Source organism: Rhincodon typus, chromosome 8 (genome assembly GCF_021869965.1).
Source record: "Rhincodon typus isolate 14 chromosome 8, sRhiTyp1.1, whole genome shotgun sequence".
Taxonomy (NCBI): Eukaryota; Metazoa; Chordata; class Chondrichthyes; order Orectolobiformes; family Rhincodontidae; genus Rhincodon; species Rhincodon typus.
In genome coordinates, this window is record NC_063339.1 from 62,378,984 (window position 1) to 62,401,129 (window position 22,146).

At 43.4% G+C, this 22,146-nt stretch overlaps 1 protein-coding gene across 2 annotated transcripts in view; it reads right to left on the bottom strand.

The window, feature by feature from the left end:
* LOC109911862 (formin-like) overlaps nt 1-22,146 on the bottom strand; it is a 368,530-nt gene that overhangs the window by 135,844 nt on the left and 210,540 nt on the right. For both annotated transcript variants that reach the window (XM_048600301.1, XM_048600300.1), the window contains 3 exons: nt 16,749-16,837; nt 9,028-9,157; nt 6,808-6,954 (listed from right to left, as the gene is read on the bottom strand). In XM_048600301.1, coding sequence (XP_048456258.1) covers nt 6,808-6,954; nt 9,028-9,157; nt 16,749-16,837 — 366 coding nt within the window. The remainder of the gene's footprint in view (nt 1-6,807; nt 6,955-9,027; nt 9,158-16,748; nt 16,838-22,146) is intronic.

Sequence of the window (22,146 nt, forward strand, 5' to 3'; positions counted from 1 at the left end):
TGATAATAGTCTTACAGTTTTATCATATAATTTTTATACAATGCAGTACATTGAATTATTTCCAACCAACTAAGACAATCTAATCCAACCAACTAAGTTTCATCAGATACCCAATTTATACTGATACTAGGAGATATAATCGAGGTCTCAGCAATAGAAATGCTCTTTACTACATCATGAAACCACTTAATATACAAGGGCCTTTTAAAATCTTGACTGCTTAGATTCTATTATACCATGTATACAAACTTCTACTTTTACATGTATTTGTGGTAGGGATGTCAGACGCCCTTAGAGAAGAACATAGGTTGGCTTGAGCATATGCTTGGACATGAGAATGGCTAGAGGTTCATAGGGTGGCATGGGGTCACAGGGAGTGAGCGGAGGACATTCAGTGGCATGGATAAAGCATGTGGAGTGTGTGGGGCTGAGGGGTTGGAAGGCAGCTGTGAAGAGTGAGGACTGGAGAAATGCTTTGCATTTTGTTCTTTAAATTTTAAGTTTTCAACATGGTGCCTGAGCCCTGAGGCATGTTTTCCAGCCATTAGCCTCAGTGTCTGGCAGTCTCTTCAGCCTATCCTGGGCTGTGTAGCCTGAATTAAACCCAGCCCACATCACAGGCTAAGAATGATGAGCGTCGGTGACTATTTGTAACTTCTTCCACCTCCACACATTTTATCTAGGAATGACAAATGGGGCCAGAGAGTCAATAGTTTAGGGAGAGAATTTCAGAGGCTTAGGGTCTACACAGGGCCACCAAAGGTGGAATAATTAAATTCAAGAATGCTCAAGAGGCTCAAATTAGTTGTGCGTAGACTTCTGAGATTTATGCAGCTGGAGGAGATTACAGAGATGGGTAGGATATCAATGGACTGGTCAGGCGCCCAGAAAAGTGAAAAATGGGATTCAATCCAGGGAAGATTGAGGTAATGCATTTCGGAAGGGAAAACAAACCAAAGCAGCACACACAAAAAAAAAATAGCATAACTGAGAAGTGTAGAGGAGAAATGTGACCTTATAATATATGACCACAGACCTCTAAGAGAAGCAAGACAAGTAGATAAGGTAGTTAAAGTGCATGTGTGATACTTTACTACAAAGGGGCATTCATTAAAGGTAATTTCTGGAATGTTCTGATGGGAGTAGAGGGAAATACCTTTTACCCAGTGCACCATAGTAACCAAGAAATCATGGCCTGAAAGGGTGGTCTAGACAGAGCCCATTGTCACATTTAAAATGTCCAGTAAAATTTGTATTATCTTTCACCTTACCAATGAGAATGCCCCTAAAACGAACATTTCTCATCTCAGACTGCTACACATTCTTTCTTTAAAAATCGAGGTTCATTCTGGCACTGTTCAGCTCACAAGGAGGAAGCACATCAGAATCATGAAGTTGAACTCTAACAAATTTAACTTCAGGAAGATTACTGGGTCAACTGAACAGTTAAATCATTCACTTCTGTACAGCTTGACTAAGAAGCTGGTGAGAGTAAGTGATAGGTTTAAAGGTCATTCACCCAGGAACCATGCATACAAGGTCTTGTCCAATGCCAGCTATTCCAGTAGAGCAGAGCTCGAGAGAATGGGAATGACATTATATCATAACTGGTCTGTGGGGGCACTTCTGTGAGAGAGAATGGTAAAAATAGCCTTTTTTTTGTCAAAGGCGCAGTCTAACTCTCACATCAACAGCCTTTGTGTTAATAAAACCATTTTTATTACATAAAATTCTGATCAGCGTTTTACAGCACCAATTCTATAATGATTTTCAGTTTTCAATGCAAAATAAACAGGTTTGGTTAGATGATTTTAAATAGAAGGCTTTGTTAATTAATTTATTTCAGTAAGATTAACATGGGACTAAACTGTACAGCAAAGAAGCTTACGGGAGGAGATGGTGAGGCTAAAGGTCATGCTGCCAGGGTATACCGTTAATCAGCATTTTTGATTTACTGGTGCCACACGTTCTCTGTGCGTGTTGGGTAACATGAATTTAACAATACATGGTTGTACACTTGCAAGTGTTGGAAGCCACACAAATACCACCAACAACGGGATTTTGCTGGATAGCTGGTTTTCAGCCAGTACAGACATAGCGGGTTCATCAGATTAACCTCTGTTACTGTGCTGTAAATTCTTATAACTTTAAAGGTTCAGTAAATTTTGCTGTCTACTTCGAACAGTGAGATTTATTAATCAAGACAATATTTTAAGACTACTACAATGCAACATGCTGTGCTGATTCAAATCTTATATTATATGTGCTCTGACTACAAAGCCAAATGATACAGTAAGCATCATGGCAAGGAAAGTGAAGAAAAGAAAGACCGATGGTGGATGGAGGTGAGGCCACGTCAGTTTATCTGGAATACTGTGGCACTGCAGGATTTGTTTTTGCATTGGGTTGACAAGCTTTTTAATATGCTACCTACTTTATAGCTAGGGATGAAATCCCATTAATTCAAATGACCTTTCTTGGTTTCAGGCGTGGATGGTTCAGAAAGTTATAGATTCAGAGCTGAAATAAAGCAGCTCAAAATTCAGGAGCTTCACTAGTGCTTAAACTCAATTATAACAACTGTCTATTATCTACATCTAGTACTAGTTCAGGATTTACTGTGTATCACTGGATTTTAGGGAATCACTTGCCCACTTCCTTGGTGAAAACTACAGTCTCCCAACCTACATAGTTAATTGGTCAATGAAAAGAAAATCACCATCATATTCTTGTTCAGGAATCTTCAGCCTGCAAGTTAACCCATCTCATCAAACATCACACAAGATACCGGGCCAGTGAATTCCAATCACTTGCCATTGGAGTCCTATGAGTGGACAGCAGATTTACTCTTTTACACAGGACATTAACATAGAAGAAAGTGTACACTGAAAGTCAGAGAGTTTTATTCATTCACTGGATGAGGATGTCATTGGCTAGGCCAGCATGCATTGCCCATCCCTAATTGCCCAAAGGGTAGTTAAGGGTCAACCACATTGCCTGTGGGTCTGGAGTTACATGTAGGCCAGACCAGGGGAGGATAGCAGGTTCCTTCCCTAAGGGACATTAGGTGGGTTTTTACAACAATCGGTAATAGTTTTATGGCCACCATTAGATAGTTAAATCCAGATATCTATTGAATTCAAATTCCACCATCTGCCATGGTGGTACTTGAACCCGGGTCCCCAGAACATTCCCTGGATCCCCAGAACATTCTCTGGATCTTTGGATTAACAGTCCAGTGATAATACCATCAGGCCGTTTGCCTCCCCTTGTTAATGTGAAGCTGAATGATAAAACTCACCAAATCGCTCTCACATCAAGCTAAATCAGGTAATTAATCAGTTGCAGTATAGTTCAAATCTGTTGAAGGGTTCATTTTTAATTGTAAGGAATAGAATCATACAGCACAGAAACAGGCCCTTCAGCCCAACACTATGCCGATCAACAGCCACCAAACGACACTAATCCTATTTGCCTGTACTTGGTTCATAGCCTACATACACACATACACAAAAGCAGACAAGGCATGATAATTAAGGATAGAAAAAGAAAAACAAAAATCAAGGAAATAAAGTTCTATTGAAGTCCTATCAGTTCGGAGCACAGGAATCAATGAATTGATTTCTTTCTCTTCTTTGCAATTCTTTGATGTTAACACAAAATCTTTTACATTACTGATGTTCAGTCTTTCATTCTCTCACTGAGAGTTTACCCTTTTCAGAGGCTCTGATGCAGATTTTCCCTTTTTATTTTGAACAAGGGAATCTACAGAGGTAGTTGGAGAGGAAAACAATTGTTGCTGGAGATATTTTGGCAATTCGACAGCAGAGAGACACAGCGACGTTTTGGTGCTTTTTCTTTGCTGGTGAGATGTTTCTACAGGACTGGTTGCATACAAAGCAGGATCACCTGGTCAGGGCATGATGTTCCCTGTAACTTCTTTCTCTGTAGCGTAGATCTCTGAGGTCCATGAGCAGAAGTAGCTTCCAGAAGTGGATGCCATTCATCTGCAGTCTGACTGACATTCTGGGAGTTTCCCAGTGGCTGTACAGCAACATTGTATACAACTCACAACCTGCTCCAGTAAACATGACATTTTTTTAAAAAAAACTGCAGCAATCTTTCTGCAGTCTCGGAAACAATAAGAGGAATTGCTAGGAAAGTTCAGCAGGTTTGGCAGCATTTGAGAGTTCTGAGGAAGGGTCACTCGACCCAAAACGTTAACCATGATTTCTCTTCACAGATCCTGCCGGACCTGCTGAGCTTTTCCAGCACCTTCTGATTTTGTTTCCGATTTACTGCAGCCGCAGTTTTTTTGGGTTTTTTTCTGCAGTTCCCTTGGTTTAAAGCAGTACATTCCTTTTAGTCCAAAATTAAATAAAATATCTTAATCTGGTCTTTTCTTAATTCCAGTTTGTCCTCCGTTTCCATTGTAAGTCATTGTAGCAGTGAACATTGTACAGCTTGCAGCAGATAATAATGATCTTTGTGACCTTGCCATGGTTGAACTATTAAAGCATCTCCTAAGCTCCTCATTGCATCTGTGTTCTTTGTAATGCACCATTGCTGGTGCAAAAATGCCAATTGCCAAGGATTAAGAGGTTATCAGCATCCTAGCTCCATCTCCAACCAACAGCAAGGGTTATGACTTACAAAGAAAGCATCATGTCCAAACCTAGCAAAGAAAACACTGATGTTTCAATACAGTGTTACTGTTCACTGACCAGCAATGTCTTTCGAGAAGAACTCAGATTTTCCAAAATGTGCCATTTATCCTCTAGGCACAATGCAAACTAACAGCACAGTACAGTCAAGTTGTTGTTCACAGAATCATACAAGGCAGGATATTTCCTGGATGACTGCAGTTTCAACAACACTCGGGAAGCTTGACACCATCTAGGACAAAATAGCCTGCTTCATTGGCACATCAATCACTCAACTACCGAAGCCCAACAGCAGCAGTGTGTACTATCTACATGATGCACTACAGAAATTCACCAAAGATCCTTAGACAGCGCATTTCAAACCCATGACCACCACCATTTAAGAGGACAAGGGCTACAGAGACATGGGAACACCACCACCCAGATATTTCCCTCCAAGTAAGTTACCATCCTGACTTGGAAATATATCGCTATTCCTTCACAGTAAATGGATTAAAATCCTGGAATTCCCTCCTTAACAGCATTGTGGGTCAACCCACAACACATGGGCTGCAGCGGTTCGAGAAGGCAGCTCACCACCACCTTCTCAAAGGCAACAAGGATGGCAATAAATGCTGGCCAGCCAGCAACGGCCACGTCCCAGGAGTAAATGAAAAAAATACACTCATACAACTGGGCCACCTTCCTATTTTCCTATTGTTTCCTTTGGGCTTGCAAATGTTTCATTGGCAACTATACATTCATTTCCCTTTGAGAAATTACTTAATAACTTGTCTACAGTCCCTTTCAGGCAGTGCATTCAAAATCACAATCCTAGAGCAACTGAAAGTGTAGCAGCAATGTTATTATAGTCATACAGATCTACCGCACAGAAAAAGGATCTTTGCCCCATCATGTCCATGCCAGTCAAAAATAGTCACCTAACTATTTTAATTGTACTTTCCAGCACTTTTCTCATAGCTTTGAATGCGTTAGCATTACAAATGCATATCTAAAATATTCTGAAGGTGAAAGTTGTCTACAGTAGACAGTTCAGCTCAATAACTGCCTTTCTGTTGAGTGTGAACTTCTGAAGCCAATTCTTAAATATTACCAGCCAGTTGCATCTGGAATCATCAAGATAACTGCTTGGATAATGGCAAATGCAGACAGTCAGCTCCTGCTGTGAGCAGCTTTACCTGGCATCCCTCCTTTGCCCTTTAGCCTCCTGTGCCAGAACACTCAATGCAATGATACCAATTATGAAAGAGTTAATTTAATACATTTAATAACTTGAATAAGTCATTTGCTGAAATATTAAAATATCATTGGCAGTATCTGTGGAGAAGAAATCAGAGTTAATGTTTCAGGTCAGAACTGAGGAAGGGTCACTGGACCTGAAACGTTAACTCTGATTTTTTCTCCACAGATGCTGCCAGACCTGCTGAGCTTTTCCAGCAACTTCTGCTTTTTGTTCCTGATTTACAGCATCTGTAGTTCTTTTGTTTTTTATTAAAACATTATTGGCCTGTAATTACTCATTACAACACCCACACTGTAGATCCCAGGACTTCATCTGTTAGTCATGTATTTGTTTATTTACATTTATATAAAGCTCTGGTGCACTATATATATGTATGTTCTCCACATGACAATGAACATCTGGAATGGAGTTTTGGAAAGTGGTCTACCTGATAATTGACCTAGTGTCATCAAAGACTCCCACTTTCCCAAGCTGCACGCATCCAATTTACAATGCAGAACTATTTCTACACGTCGGAAATTCTACTCTGAAGAATATGTGGCTAAATCTTTTCTCTAAACTTTACCACACAGTTTAACTTCTTCTATTAAGCACTACAAAATATGTTTTTGAACAAAAGAACTACTGTCTAGTCAAGGTACCAAGTCCAATATAACAGAAATGTGTTATCTTAGTAAATAACTCAAATTAAATTGTGGTGCAATGATCAAACTGTTGAGTTTCAGTTGCAGATATGGGATTTAATCACAGATATATGTTTTCTCTTTTCATCAACAAAATCATAAAAAACTAATGCGTTACAATTTTCACATTGACACACGTACAGACTTTGATCTAAGACAGCTATTTGGACAGCATCTTTGGATATTGATCATGGTCAGAATTTGAGATATAACATACCCTGCTTTTGACATCCTTTAATTTGGGAAGAATTTCTAGACCAAATCCATCAGCCTGGCCACGTGTTCTGTTTCCGCCGTTCATGTGATTTCCAAAGGCTAGGATGAGTCCAAGTACAATCTTCACATTTTTTTGATCTGTCAAAGTCTGCACAGAAGAAATTGCTAGCCAGTGAGGTCGTATTTTCTTTTAACATTCAGTCATTCATGACATGGCAGTAGCTCACCACGGTACTGCAATTTTCATTCTTATTTACACAAAGAGCCAAATTCTGCAGGTCTTTGAGAACACAGATAAAATTATAAAGTTGTTTTTAGTTCAGAATAACTTTACATTTTAAACTTCAAAGTAAGTATTCCTAAAGTACACTCAACAAAGTGATAATAAACTAACCCCAATATATGACCATTGACAGATCATTTGAACAGATGATAACTGGGAAAACAGGTTTGTTAAACAGTATAAAAACTAAAGTTAACAAACCATGGATTAAGCAAGGGATTGTATGAAGCATCTTGGCTTATGGCATATAAATATTGCAACTTGTGCCAGAATCTTACTCACCTGGTACCATAACCCCTACCAACCTGGTACTATACCGCCTACCCACCTTGCACCCCACCCATGTACCACTGACTTACCTGGCACATTGCACCCAAACCTACCTGGCACCCTACCCTCAAACACAGCCTTTGACAGCAGACGTCGAAGTGTTGTCTGTGATGCTGGATTTTAAATTATAGAATCCAACTGAATGCTGTGAGAAAGGGGGTCAGTTGGACTTTCAACTGTTCTACACTTCATTTTTATTCACTTACTAGATGTAAGTGTCGCTGGCTGGGCCAGCATTTATTGCCCATCCCTAGTTGCCCTTGAGAAGGTGTTGGTGAGCTGCTTTCTTGAACCACTGCATCCACCAGCTGTAGGTTAACCAACAATGCCCTTAGGTAGGGAATTACAGGATTTTGATCCAGAAACAGTGAAGGAATGGCAATATATTTCCAAGTTACGATGGTGAGTGGCTTGGAGGCGAACTTGCAGGTGGTGGTGTTCCAATGTATCTGCTTCCCTTGTTCTCCTAGATGGAAGTGGTCGTGGGTTTGGAAGGTGCTGTCTGAGGGTCTTTAGTGAATTTCTGCAGTGCATCTTGTAGATTGTATACACTGCTGCTACTGAGTGTTGGTGGTGGATGAAGTGTCAATCAAGTGGGCTGCTTTGTCCTGAATGGTATCTAGCTTCTTGAGTGTTGTTAGAGGTACACCCATCCAGGGAATTTGGGAGTATTCTAAACCAGTCTTGTTTCACTCGATTAACTTCACGTTAGCCAGTCAATCTGCTGTCCATGCCAATATGCTACCCACTACAACATGAGCTTTGAGTTTCCACTATAAACTTTGATGAGGCACTCTATCAAATGCTTTCCAGAAATCAATAACTGTATGTATTGGTTTTAGCAAAAACTTGTAGCTAAGGTTGTGGATGCAGTTGTTCGTTGGCTCATCCAGCCAGTTGTTCCATGGTGTGCAGACGTTTCGTTACCATTCTAGGCAACATCATCAGGAAAAAGACACAACCAATATTCACTTGCCTCAATACACACAAACAATGAGGGCCATCAGTTCGACTGCGACAAACTGACTGCATCGGGACAAGTGAACAACAGACATGCAAAGGAATTTTTGGAAGCCTGGTTCTCAACACGGGACTCCATTAACAAACACATAGAAATCGACCCCGTATACAGACCCCTGCTAAAAAACAGAACTGCAAATGACAAGACCCACAACACCAGAGGATCACATAAATTCGGAATGGAACACAGCAACAACGCTTCGATTAGGGGTTGCACTGATGATGTTGCCTAGAATGGTAATGAAATGACTGCACACCATGAAACAACTGGCTTGGCAAGCAAACGAACAACTATATCTACTGTTTCTCTTTTATCTACAAAACATGTTTCTTACAAAAAGAACATTCAACATAGTTAGAATAACTCTGTGTCTAACTTATTCAATTCTTAAATTTTGTGAAATACTGAAATATCAAGTGAAATAATGTCATCTGATGGGCTGCAGCAGTTCAAGAATACAGACTACTACCACTTGTAGCTAGGATGGGCAACAAATATATTTGTGTCATTGTGTCAACAAAATAAACAGATCTCAGCAGGTGGTTGAGGGCAAGTCAATATTCTTGGATTCATTATGATAATCATACCTTGCTCAGGTGTAGAACATTCCCTGCTTTGCGTCGTAGTGTGGAAATTCCTTCCATGAAAACAGACTGAAATATGATACAGTGGGTGCGTTCAGCAAAGTTAGGTACCTGTGATAATTCGTATAAGAACCTATTGAAAAGTGAGAGGTGACCTGTATCAGATAAAGGCATTTTGAATCTTAAGAAATTTTAAAAAACGCAGATCATGTAAATACAGTGTAAAAAAAGCAATGACATTAATATTTCATTGAGGTTATTAAGAATACATCTTTGATTTTGAATTCCAAGGATCTAAATGCTACAATCACTAACACAGCAGAGTCAAGATGGACTAATTATTACAACATGAGTGAAAGCCAGTGCCCTGATTAATTCAAGCTGTCGCACAATGAGTAGCTAAAAGTCAAGTTGCCTTCACATTGGCAATTTCATACCCATACTCTTTATTGTGATTGATTGATCACTATATGGAACTAAATGTAACATTATTGTGCCTGTTTTTGTAGGCCTAAAATTAATTTAGCAGGCAGGGGCTCATGTCCGATCCACAGGAGTGTTCAGGCCAGTGTTAAATTAGTCAGTGTCTTTTATTAATGGGTTCCTAGCGGCCACCACTAGTGAACTCAAGTCTCTTCTTGGATTTGGATTGGGATATTTGTTTGTCCTTGTCAGATTTTGTGGCTGACTTGCATTTATGTCTCTTAAGCAGTCCAATCAGCAATTCAGAAAAAGACTTCTGTTGTCCGAAGAATCAGCAGTATACTTCCTGATGGCTCCAGAAGGAAAACAAATAAACCCAGGCTATCATGAGCCACCCCCCCCCAGACTGGTGCCTCCAAATCACAATGCTGATAGCCCCAGATATACCACTGGAAACCTGGCATACCAGATCTCCCAGGATGACAAGCCATACTGGGGGGGTACAGAGTGGTGTTTGCCGTGTCTGATTTTGTCCACAGTGTCCATGTTCTGCTGTACAAAACTTTTCGCTGTTAGAACTAAGCCAGGTTTGTGATATGATTATCATCCAGTTTCCAGAGGTAGAGAACATCTTAAACAACAACTTCGAACATACATACCTATCTGTACCAGTACATTGACTGGTGGTTACTGTCTGAATTACACATTAATAATGGCTAACGCTTACAGCATGATCTCTATTTCTGCCACAAAATTTGGTATCACATTATGATACAATACCAACTGAAGAGAATGCCCTTCGAACTTAAGTCCTTCGCTGCGTTGAAGAATAATTTAAATCATTAGATCAGAAACTCCTAGATACAGAGTTCCTCAGCCCAATTCCTGTGCCACAGTCTCAGAACAATCAGGGTTCCAAGGACCTTGTACTGATTTAAAGCTTTGTTCTCTCTAACATTGCTGAATAATGCTTTACAAACTAATCCATTTTTTGAAAAACAGAAGAGCTCAGATCTTCTCATGGAAAGATAGAAAATGTTGAAGCAGACTGGAATTGTACATCAGGACCACGCAGAAGTCCCAGTGCAGTTGAGTCTGCATCTGAAAACCCCCGACAAAGACCCCAACTTGACTTTGAGTTGGAGACTTCCAACTCACTTACCTGATTTGTTAATGAGAAGGAGATGGAGAAATTATAATCTGTTCTAATTCCTGGCTAAATATAAAACCAATCTCCAGTCAGCACTTATAGACCCTTCACCCCCCACCACTCTAAACATACCCTGAATCACCGTTGGACCCCGCCTTTCCACCCCTGCCACCTTGGGTACTCCTGAACCCAACACCTTCCTCCACCAACCCCCTTGTCCCAACCTACCTAGATCTGACATCCCCTCCCCACTCCCCGCGTGCAACCAGCACACCTCGAATCTGACGTGACCCGTCCTCCTTGATGTGTAAAACAAACTCATGGCTTCCACCCTGACTGGTTGCAACACACAACATGGTCACCCCGTAAAACCATATCATCCTACAACCAATCCAATAGCTGTCAGCCATCATTGAACACTCACCCATTTACCTGCTATTCTACCCCCTTACCCATCCGGCAACTTACCCTCTTGTCTAACTGACACCCTGCCCCATCTGTCTGCCACTCTAGCCCCTCACTTACTTAACACGTGTGTCTTTTCTCAGTAGCTGTCAAAGAGGTTTTCGGACTGCTAAACCACAGATTACTGCAACTACTGTTGTGAAAGAGTGTCACAGGTTCAGTGTCAGCCCACTCCACTGCTATTTGCAATTGTTCCTGGACTGGAATATGCTACTTGGGCTGGGAAGGTTCCTGACCTGGAAGTCCACCTGGAAAATTCCTCCAAAGGTAAGTGGGGAACCTTTAGACTGATAAGGATGAGAAATAGCGATTATGACCCAAATGGGAGGTTTATGCCAGAGAGTTTATTATTAAGGTCCTCATCATAATGTCATCACATCTCAACAAATTTCTGGGAGAATTAAGGTTAGCTTTGCGTGAGGTTATGCTTTGTATATCTAGAGCTATGAGCTTTGCTAAATTCTGAATTTGCCATGACCCCATTTTGGCTAATTCACGATGAAATTGGTGAAATTATTTCAATTTGAATTCAGTTGCATGCCACTGTTTTTTCGGTTAATTTGTACCTTCAAATAAGATTTGTCCAGGGGGACACCAAATTTTGTTCACATTTCCACAGCTTCAAATTTAGAATTCTTTCTAAGGTAAACTTCACAAACTCTTGTCTGCTACCATTCCCATTCTTGCCATCACATGACTTGTACCACTGCCTCCTTGGTCAGTCACAAGAAAGAAAAAAGTTCAAAGAATTAAAATAAAAATAAATAGCAATATTCAGGAGAATATTCAGGAGAATATTCAGGAGAATAATCTTCCATTTCCAGAGACTTCAGGATCATCCCGAAGGATTGAAAATTCTGTTCATCCTGAAACTGCTTAAAATATTTTCTTTAGCTCACACAAAACTCAAATGTTTTAAAAAGCACTGTGTTGCTGAAGCATTCTATTTTTTGCTCATCAGGAGAAATGCAAGAATGCCAAGTTTGAAACCATCACATCAATTTATATTACAGAATAAAACAGATGCCGATTTGTTGACAAATTGACTATGTTGAGGTATTACTCCCCAGTTCTCCATGGTAACATCTAGACCACCCTTTCATATGTGGTACAAAATGCTTTGACGGTTTGAAATTTAGCCTTTTTAGCATTTATTCCACTGAGTGCAAAACCAAAAGTTTTAGCAACATATCACTCTTTTCAGCAATATTCAAAATACCTTCTCTACATGAGCAATTTTCCAGAGACTCTTTTATTCCAGGTTGTTGCTACAAAGGATCATTCACATTTTACCTTTTGAACTTCAGATGACTTTATCTGGTAGCTGTTGACAACTCAGTTTTAAGTTTTATCCAGAGATTTCTGACTATGAATCGCGGGTGATTTTTCAAACTTTAAATTCTGAGCTTCTTAATTGGGACGTTCTATGCCTGCTCCACTCAAATTTCAACCCAGACCTTACAAACTGTCTCCCGACTCTTCCCTTCCCTTCCTCAACATCTCCGTTTCCATTTCTGGGGATAGACTGGCCACCAACATCCATTATAAACCAAAAGACTCCCATAGCTACCTGGACTACAAATCCTTACACCCTGCTTCCTGTAAAGACTCCATTCCATTCTCTCAGTTCCTTCGTCTCTATCGCACATGTTCAGATGAGGCCATCTTCAACGAGGGAGCTTTCGAAATGTTCACCTTCTTCCTCAACAGAGGATTCCCCAGCACCGTTGTCAACAGGTCCCTCAACCAGGTCCGACCCATCTCCCGCACTTCCGCCCTCACCCCCTTTTTTCCCTCCAGCAACAGCGATATGGTTCCCCTTGTCCTTACCTACCATCCCACCAGCTTCCACATCCAGAAGATCATCAGATGCCATTTCCGCCAACTCCAGCGAGATACTTCCACCAGACACATATTCCCCTCCCTCCCCTGTCTGCCTTCTGCAGGGACCGTTCCATCCAGGAGATCGTGGTCCACACTTCCTTCACCCCCTACACCCTCCCACAGCCCCACGGCACCTTCCCCTGCAGCCAGCAAAGGTGCAACACCTGCCCATTTACCTCCTCCCTCACCAGTATCCAAGGGCCCAAACATACCTTCCAGGTGAAGCAGCACTTTACCTGCACTTCCCGGAATCTAGTCTACTGCATTCGCTGCTCACAATGTGGTGTCATCTACATTCGGGAAATGAAGCGTAGGCTGGGTGACCGCTTTGCAGAATATCTACATTCTGTTCGGAAAAAAGTTGTCTGCTACTTTAACACACCACCCTGTTCCCTGCCAACATCTCTGTCTCTGCAGCGTTCCAGCAAAGCTCAATGCAAGCTGGAAGAACAACACCTCATTTTCCACCTGGGGACCCCGTAGCCCTCCAGACTTAATATCGAGTTCAAAAATTTTAGGGCCTAAACTCTTCCATGTCCTGGTCCCCTGCTCCACACACTAGGCTTTGTTATCACATAGCCTGTCACCACTGCCGGCGCAACTCCGCCCACCGCTGATGCCGACGCAATTCCGCCCACCACCGATGCAACTCCGCCCACCGCCGACGCCGACGCAACTCCGCCCACAGCCTCCACAGCCAGCAGCTCCAGAGGGGACAATAGCACCCAGCCCTGCCGAGTCTTCACCATTCCCCCAGACCTCCCCCTTACTGAGGACGAATGGTCAGTCCTCAGTAAAGGGCTCACCTTTGTCCCCCTCCACCCACAGATCAACGAATACCGCTCATGCTTGGACAAAGAGCAGTTTTTCCGCCGCCTCCGCCTCCACACTTAATTCTTCAACTGCGAGCCTAACCCTCCCTCTACTGACTCCTTCGCCCCCCTCCAACACACCCCCTCCTCCTGGACACCACCCCAAGGCCTCCTACCCTCCCTCGACCTCTTCAGCTCCAACTGCCGTCGAGACATCAGTCGCCTCAACCTCTCCACCCCTCTCACCCACTCCAACCTCTCCCCCACAGAACGTGCAGCACTCCGTTCCAATCCCAACCTCACCATAAAACCTGCGGACAAGGGAGGCGCAGTTGTAGTACGGCGCACTGACCTCGACATCGCCGAGGCCAGATGCCAGCTCTCCGACACCTCCTCCTACCGCCCCCTTGATCATGACCCCACCCCTGAGCACCAAACCATCATCTCCTAAACCATCCACAACCTCATCACCGCAGGTGACCTCCCACCCACGGCCTCCAAGCTCATCATTCCACAACCCCGCACTGCCCGCTTCTATCTCCTTCCCAAAATCCACAAACCTGAATGCCCTGGTCGACCCATTGTCTCCGCCTGCTCCTGCCCCACCGAACTGATCTCCAACTATCTGGACACCATCTTCTCCCCCTTGGTCCAGGAACTCCCTACCTATGTCCGTGACACCACCCACGCCCTCCACCTTCTCCAGAACTTCCAATTCCCTGGTACCCAACACCTCATCTTTACCATGGACGTCCAGTCCCGATACACCTGCATTCCCCATACAGATGGCCTAAAGGCCCTCCGCTTCTTCCTGTCCCGCAGGCCCGACCAGTCCCCCTCCACTGACACCTTCATCCGCTTAGTTGAACTCGTCCTCACCCTCAACAACTTCTCTTTCAATTCCTCCCACTTCCTACAGACAAATGGGGTAGCCATGGGTACCCGCATGGGCCCAAGCTATGCCTGCCTCTTTGTAGGTTACATGGAACAATCCATCTTCCGTACCTACACTGGCCCTAAACCCCACCTCTTCCTCCGTTACATTGATGACTGTATCGGCGCCGCCTCGTGCTCCCACGAGGAGCTCGAACAGTTCATCCACTTCACCAACACCTTCCACCCCAACCTTAAGTTTACCTGGACCATCTCTAATACCTCTCTCCCCTTCCTGGACCTCTCTGTCTCCATCTCGGGCAACCACCGAGAAACCAATATTCATTTCAAGCCCACCGACTCCCACAGCTACCTAGAATACTCCTCCTCCCACCCACCTTCCTGCAAAAATGCCATCCCCTATTCCCAATTCCTTCGCCTCTGCCGCATCTGCTCCCAGGATGAGGCATTCCACTCCCGTACATCTCAGTTCTCCTCGTTTTTCAAGGACCGTAACTTCCCCACCTCAGTGGTCGAGAACGCCCTCAACCGTGTCTCCCACATCTCCCGCAACTCATCCCTCACACCCCGTCCACGCAATAAGAACCAAAAAAGAATCCCCCTCGTCCTCACGTACCACCCGACCAACCTCCGGATCCAGCGCATCATCGTCCGACACTTCCGCCATCTGCAATCCGATCCCACCACCAAAGACATCTTTCCCTCCCCACCCTTATCTGTTTTCCGGAGGGACCACTCTCTCCGTGACTCCCTTGTCCGCTCCACACTCCCCTCCAGCTCCACCACACCCGGCACTTTTCCCTGCAACCGCAGGAAGTGCTACACCTGCCCCCATACCTCCTCCCTCACCCCCATCCCAGGTCCCAAGAAGACTTTCCACATCAAGCAGATGTTCACCTGTACATCTGCCAATGTGGTATACTGCATCCGCTGTACCCGGTGTGACCTCCTCTACGTCGGGGAAACCACGCAGAGGCTCGGGGACCGCTTTGCAGAACACCTACGCTCGGTTTGCAATAAACAACTGCACCTCCCAGTCGCGAACCATTTCAACTTCCCCTCCCATTCCTCAGATGACATGTCCATCCTGGGCCTCCTGCAGTGCCACAACGATGCCACCCGAAGGTTGCAGGAACAGCAACTCATATTCCGCTTGGGAATCCTACAGCCCAATGGTATCAATGTGGATTTCACAAGCTTCAAAATCTCCCCTCCCCCTACCGCATCCCAAAACCAGTCTAGCTCGTCCCTGCCTCCCTAACCTGTTCTTCCTCCCACCTATCCCCTCCTCCCACCTCAAGCCGCACCCCCATCTCCTACCTACTAACCTCATCCCGCCCCCTTGACCTGTCCGTTCTCCCTGGACTGACCTATCCCCTCCCTAACTCCCCACCTACACTCACCTTTACTGGCTCCATCCCCGCCTCTTCGACCTGTTTGTTTCCTCTCCACCTATCCTCTCCTCTATCCATCTTCTATCCGCCTCCCACTCTCTCCCTATTTATTTCAGAACCCCCTTCCCCTCCCCCTTTTCTGATGAAGGGTCTAGGCCCGAAACGTCAGCCTTTCTGCTCCTATGATGCTGCTTGGCCTGCTGTGTTCATCCAGCCCTGCACCTTGTTGTCTCGGATTCTCCAGCATCTGCAGTTCCTACTATCTCTGATTCATATTAAATGGCTAAATTTTTTAAAGGAAATATTAATATTCTGAGCAGAATAATCTCTTTGCACTATCACATCCATCATGAAAATATTGCACTATGTTTGGTGAAGAAATTTGAAACTTAACTAAGCTTCTTAAACGCAATATCGTTTAACTATTGTGCCCTGAATATCGCATTTTATTTTTATTTTGCTCGACAACATGGAAATGGACATTGAATATCTTTTTCTTACTGTTCAACAGTACAGTTGATGATCACGTACAAGCTATATTTCTGTTAAGTCAGTGTGGAAGCTTTACCTGCATAGAGCACAGATGGAGTTCCCAGATTGTCACCCAACTCTCTAACCCATGCTCTTCATGAATGCAGTTCCCTGCTGAAGTATACGGCTTCAACACTGTGTTCACTAATATACCAAAAATAAAGTGCTTACTGCTCTGGCTTATCCAGGAGCTTTATTTCTTCCTCTTTTGACTTCTCATAATATTTGCGTATCACTGCCAGTTCATCCTCCTGAGCTCTCTGTAACACAGGGACATGGGTAAAATGATCATACAACAATTAAATCACTTTAGGACAGGAACAAATGGGTAAAATGCATTGTATGTCCAATATCTGAACCAATTCTGTATCAGAGCAGGGTCTTTAGGCATGTACTATGTTTCAGAAGATACCTGAGGCAAACATATGTTCAATTTTATGTTAAGAATTTTGTAGTGCTTAACTCTACAATCAAGAATACTTGTCACTTCCACCCACAATTGCTTGTGAATAGCCAAGCAATTTCACAACAATAGAAGAGAGTAATCCAAATATTATAAGATTATTACAAATTGTCTTGTCCATTTTAAAGGGTAAGTCCAATCATTGATTAATTGTATTCGTAACTGGATAATTGTTTCATTATATAGCATGAGTCCAGTGTTCTCTGGATTGATGTTTGTGATTTCCTTCAATGCTCACCATTGCTATTCCACTTTCCTACCACTGACTCCCATCTCAACACACATTTAAAAGCAATGAATCATGTCAAAGAGATTGTAATCCATTAAAATATTGATTAATTATAATAAGTGGAATATTTTAGTATTGTTTGGAGATATGTAATTGTACTTGGTATACTGGCTGCCTTTATTGTATCCTTGCTGTAATCACCTGACCTCTACCTCTGCAGCAAGCTGCTTTGCGCGCAGTCTGTGGGAACCATTAAACATATGTCATTTGTAATATGATGTCAGGCAGGTGCATCTGAAAACAGGTTTTCAGGGCTGTAGGAGAGTGAGCCATTGAAAGAAACAAAATGGAAGATTTACAAAAATAACAACAGTCTGCAACTTTGAATCACTGGGTTAAGTGAATATGGGGATGAAATTTCTACTCCCTGGTGCCGCGGAAATGAAAGGAAAGAAAAACAGAACTGAAGGCTTGCCACTGAGAGTGGAGAAAATATGAAACAACAATAGAATTATGTTTTAAACAAAACTGAGCACGTAATCATTGCTGAGAATACAAGAGTGCTCAACGCTCTATTGCAGGTTAGATCTCAATGATGAACAGAAAAGCTAGACGAAGATGTTGAAGGCTTTGAAGACACACAATAAGCCTCTTAATAATTTTACTTATGAATAGAATGTGTTCAGCACTAGAACTCAAGGAAAGAGGGAGACTACTGACTGTTGATGTGACTCCACTGATAGATCTAGTTAAGTCATGAGAATTTAGAAAACTGTAAGTTGACCTTCATCAACAATGGGAATTGACATAGGCATAAGGAAGCCTGCTGAGGGAGCATATCTACTGAGACAGGAAGAACGTATTTCAAGAAATCTACAGACATATGCAGAAGTTCTGAGGTTGTCAATCAAACTAATGGAGGTACAGCCATGGCTTTATAGGCTGAATGAAAACAATAGGACGGATATTATTAAACTGGCAAGGGTGCAGAAAAGATTTACAAGGATGTTACCATGACTGAAGGGTTTCAGTTATAAGGAAATGGCGGATAGGCTGCGTCTTTTTTTCCCTGGAGTGTAGAAGGTTGAAGCGTGACCTAATAGAGGTTAATAAAATGAGGGGCATAGATAAGGTGGATAGCAATGGTCTTTTCCCTAGGGTAGGGGAGTTCAAAACTAGAGGGCACAATTTTAAGGTGAAAGGGGAAAGGTTTAAAAGGGTCATGAGCAGCAACTTTTTCACACAGAGGGTGGTGTGTATATGGAATGAGCTGCCAGAAGAAGTGAAAGATGTAGGTATGGTTGCAACACTTAAAAAACATCTGTAGAGGTAAATGCATGGGAAAGGTTTAGAAGGATATGGGCCAAATGCAAGCAAATAGGACTAGTCTAGATTGGGAAAACCTGGTCAGCATGGACGAGTTGGACCGAAGGGTCTATTTCTGTGCTATTTGACTCAATGAATCTATAACGCATTGGTGAAAATGAAGAAATAATTGTAGAAAAGAAAATACAAAAATTAAGACCAGAAGAAACAACGTAAATATTATGCAGGATAACACCCTAAAGAAAGGAAAGCATGTCCACTGTGGGGAGAAAAGTGATTTAAATGTGAGAAGTTGAATCATATTGTATGCAAGTGCTTAGCCAGAAAGGAGCAAACCAAATCCATAAAGTTGGCTGCTGGAGAGATGTTTGCAAATGATTATGATGAGTCACTGTACACAATACAATAAATAAACACATCAGTCTTAAGGTGGGAAATGGTTGTGACTACAACAATGATGTCTACAGATAGCAAGCATCAAGTAAATGTGAAATGTCAGACAGACTTCGTGCAGCATTGCAGCTTTGCAGACCAGTGCAACATGACTGAAGTGACCCAAAAATGCAACCCTTGAAAGTAAATTTGGAATTAAATAATGGAATGACTCACATGCCAAGATATCAAATTAAACTGACAGCCTGACGCAGAACGAAAATTGAAAATCTGAAGTTCCAGATTGTAGACATTAAACAAAATCACTTATCTCAGCTGGGGTAAGTCTAACACTTGGACTAGAAATCATAAACATGCCAGAAGCAATTTGCAGCATCTGACAAGCCACTAACCCATCAGCTACCAAACTTCCCAGAAGATTAAGAAGTTGTCTTACGGGCCTCAGATATCTCCTGGTGAATATAATCTCAGAGTGAATGATCGTGTGAGATCAATGCAGCTTCTGTTGAAGAAATTTCCAGTTGCCATCAAGTCCAGCCCAAAAATCGAGATAAAAGGGCTGCAAAAGAGAGTAATCAAGGAAGTGATAACTCCTACAGACTGTGTAGTAGCATGGCAGCTGCATTAAAAAAAACTGGAAAACTGACAGTATGCACAGTTCGAAAAAGTCTCAACAAACCTTTAAAGGGATTTCACTACTCCATGCCAACCTCTGAAGAAATCTACCACGACATGGCAAGGCAAAGGTCTTCATTACACTTATTGTAAAGAATGATTACTGACAAGCGAAGCTGAATGAAAGGAGCAATTTTCTAACACATTCTGGATGTCATTTGTGAGATACAGATGCTTCAACTTCCAATTGGCATTTCGACCTATGTAGAGCAGTTGTGGCCTTGATCAAGTGCAGTGAACATGAATGACTAAATATATCATCACAAATATAGACATCTGAGGATCTTCTTGCCTGAGGCAAATGGACTGCCCTTGGCTTCAAATTCCAAGGTTTGGATGAGACATGCAGATTGGAGGACCTGGCCATCTCTGGAGCATTTTGACAGACAACTTCTGAGAGGCCTCTGTGTGATTCTTTTTCCATCTGGGTGTCTCCTGGCAATGCCTTGTCTCTTTGTGAGGAAGGGACACCTGCAGTGCATATGCCAGGTTCCCCAGCTCCTTGCCTTTGGTCCTGACGACAAATGGCTGGAGTGACGGAGTGCATATGTGTGCCCTTAACTAGCAGGCTCTGAGGGTGCTGGACATGGCTCTCCTTGGCAATCGTCAACCTGTCCACAGAGAGGAATGTATGCTTGAGGTAGCTGGGTCATCATTGTGTAGCGGCACTCCTGAAGCCTTTGCACAATGAGAGCCACTGCCTCCCACACTCCTGCCTGCTGCTCCTGTTCCTCCCTATACACGGGAATGCAGTCCCTAATGGGTGACACCACAGGGTCTTCTCCTGCCTGGTACTGAGCAGGAGATTAGTCTCTGACAGTCCTCCAAGTGCCAGTGGCCTGGGCTGTTTCTCCCTCAGCCAGCTAGGGAACTGTCGCAGTGAGGTGCTTCACCAGATTGTGCCCCCAAACTTTCTAAGGCTAATGTTCCCACTGAGGAGTCAGTATCTCAGGTGGTGAGGGAGTTGCGGGAGGCAGCTTTGCCCATGCTTGCACTGGGGATTCGGTACTCCTCAGAAGTCGAGGAAGTGACAACTGCTGGAGCGAGCTGTTTCTTGCAGAGATGGTGGACATCCTAGTGGTAACTGTCTGATAACGAGAAGTCATCACAGCCAGTGGTTAGAATTGGTGTGCGATGAATGAGGTTGACAACAAGATTATGGGAGTGTTGCAGTGGAATGAAGAGTGGTACTTACACGGTTTGTGGCGCATGGATCTCTTGGCATCCCTGCAGGAGCAGTCCCAGTCTTCTCCTGTGAGAGACAGGATTCTCTCCTTGTAGAGGCTGAGGAGTCAGGTATCAGGCACCCCTCCAACCTTCTATATCCTTTATGCTCTTTTGTGGGCCCTGTGCTCCTACAATGAGAGGAAAGGAGGGGCTGAGTGAGCCAAAAGTGGGTGGCACAGCTGTTAGGGCTGGTCCCGGGCAGGGGAAAGGTGTTGTGGTGCTCTGACGCAGTGAATAGATAGCGCAGACACCATGCAGGGCTAGTGGTGTGGGAGGTTTTAAGGTTTTTTTGCAGGGGGTCAGAGCAAGTGTGGGAAGGTGTTGCAGGCAATAGTGAGAGTGGCAGACTGTGACCAGGAGTAGAGTCAGTTTGAGGTAGCAAAGAGAAGAGTGTGGTACTTACCCTGGTGCAGCAGAGAAGGTCACTGGCTTCTTACCACACTTTCAAACCTCTGACCTATGAAGACCAAAGAAACCAAACGGGTGACCTTGGATCAGGATCTGGTAGCATGCCCCTCCTTTGCACCACTCCCTCCAGCAGGTCATCCAGCTGCCTGTCGGAGAATGCAGCGCCATCTTTCCCTTCTCCAACGTGTTCAGAATCTGTCCGTCAATGAGTATGACAGTTTCAGAATGCCAGAGCTTGTCTGGGCGCTCAGCGACCTTTTAAGTACTGCATGGATGCACCAGGTCTTTCTGCAGATATCCACTGAGTGGTGAGTTACACTGAGAATGGTGTATGATAAGATGGGGTACAGTCAGACCTTAGGAATGCCATAGGGGTGGGATATGTAGTTATTGAAGTGAGATCAGTAAGACACAGTGAGAAATTTCACTGGGCCTTACAGCGAGAAACATTCCAAAAAACGTAACTGAACTTGCACTTAAATTTATCATGGGTGGTGTCGAACTTCTTGAGTTGTTGTTGAAGTTATATCCAACCAGGCAATTGGACGGTATTCTATCACACTCATGACTTGCACCTTGTAGATAGCGGACAGTTTTTAAGAGAGTCAGGAAATGAGTTACTTATTGCAGAGAAGAATCCGCAGCCTCTAATCTGTTCTTGTAGCCACAATATTGATATGCCTGGTCCAGTTCGGTACTGCTAATGGTGACATCCAGGGTGGTGAATTTTCAGTGATAGCAATACGATTCAATGACAAGGGCATATGGATGTATTCTGTCGCACTGAAGACGGTCATTGTCAAATGCTTGAGTGTCTTGAACGATATTTACCACTAATTATCCCAAGC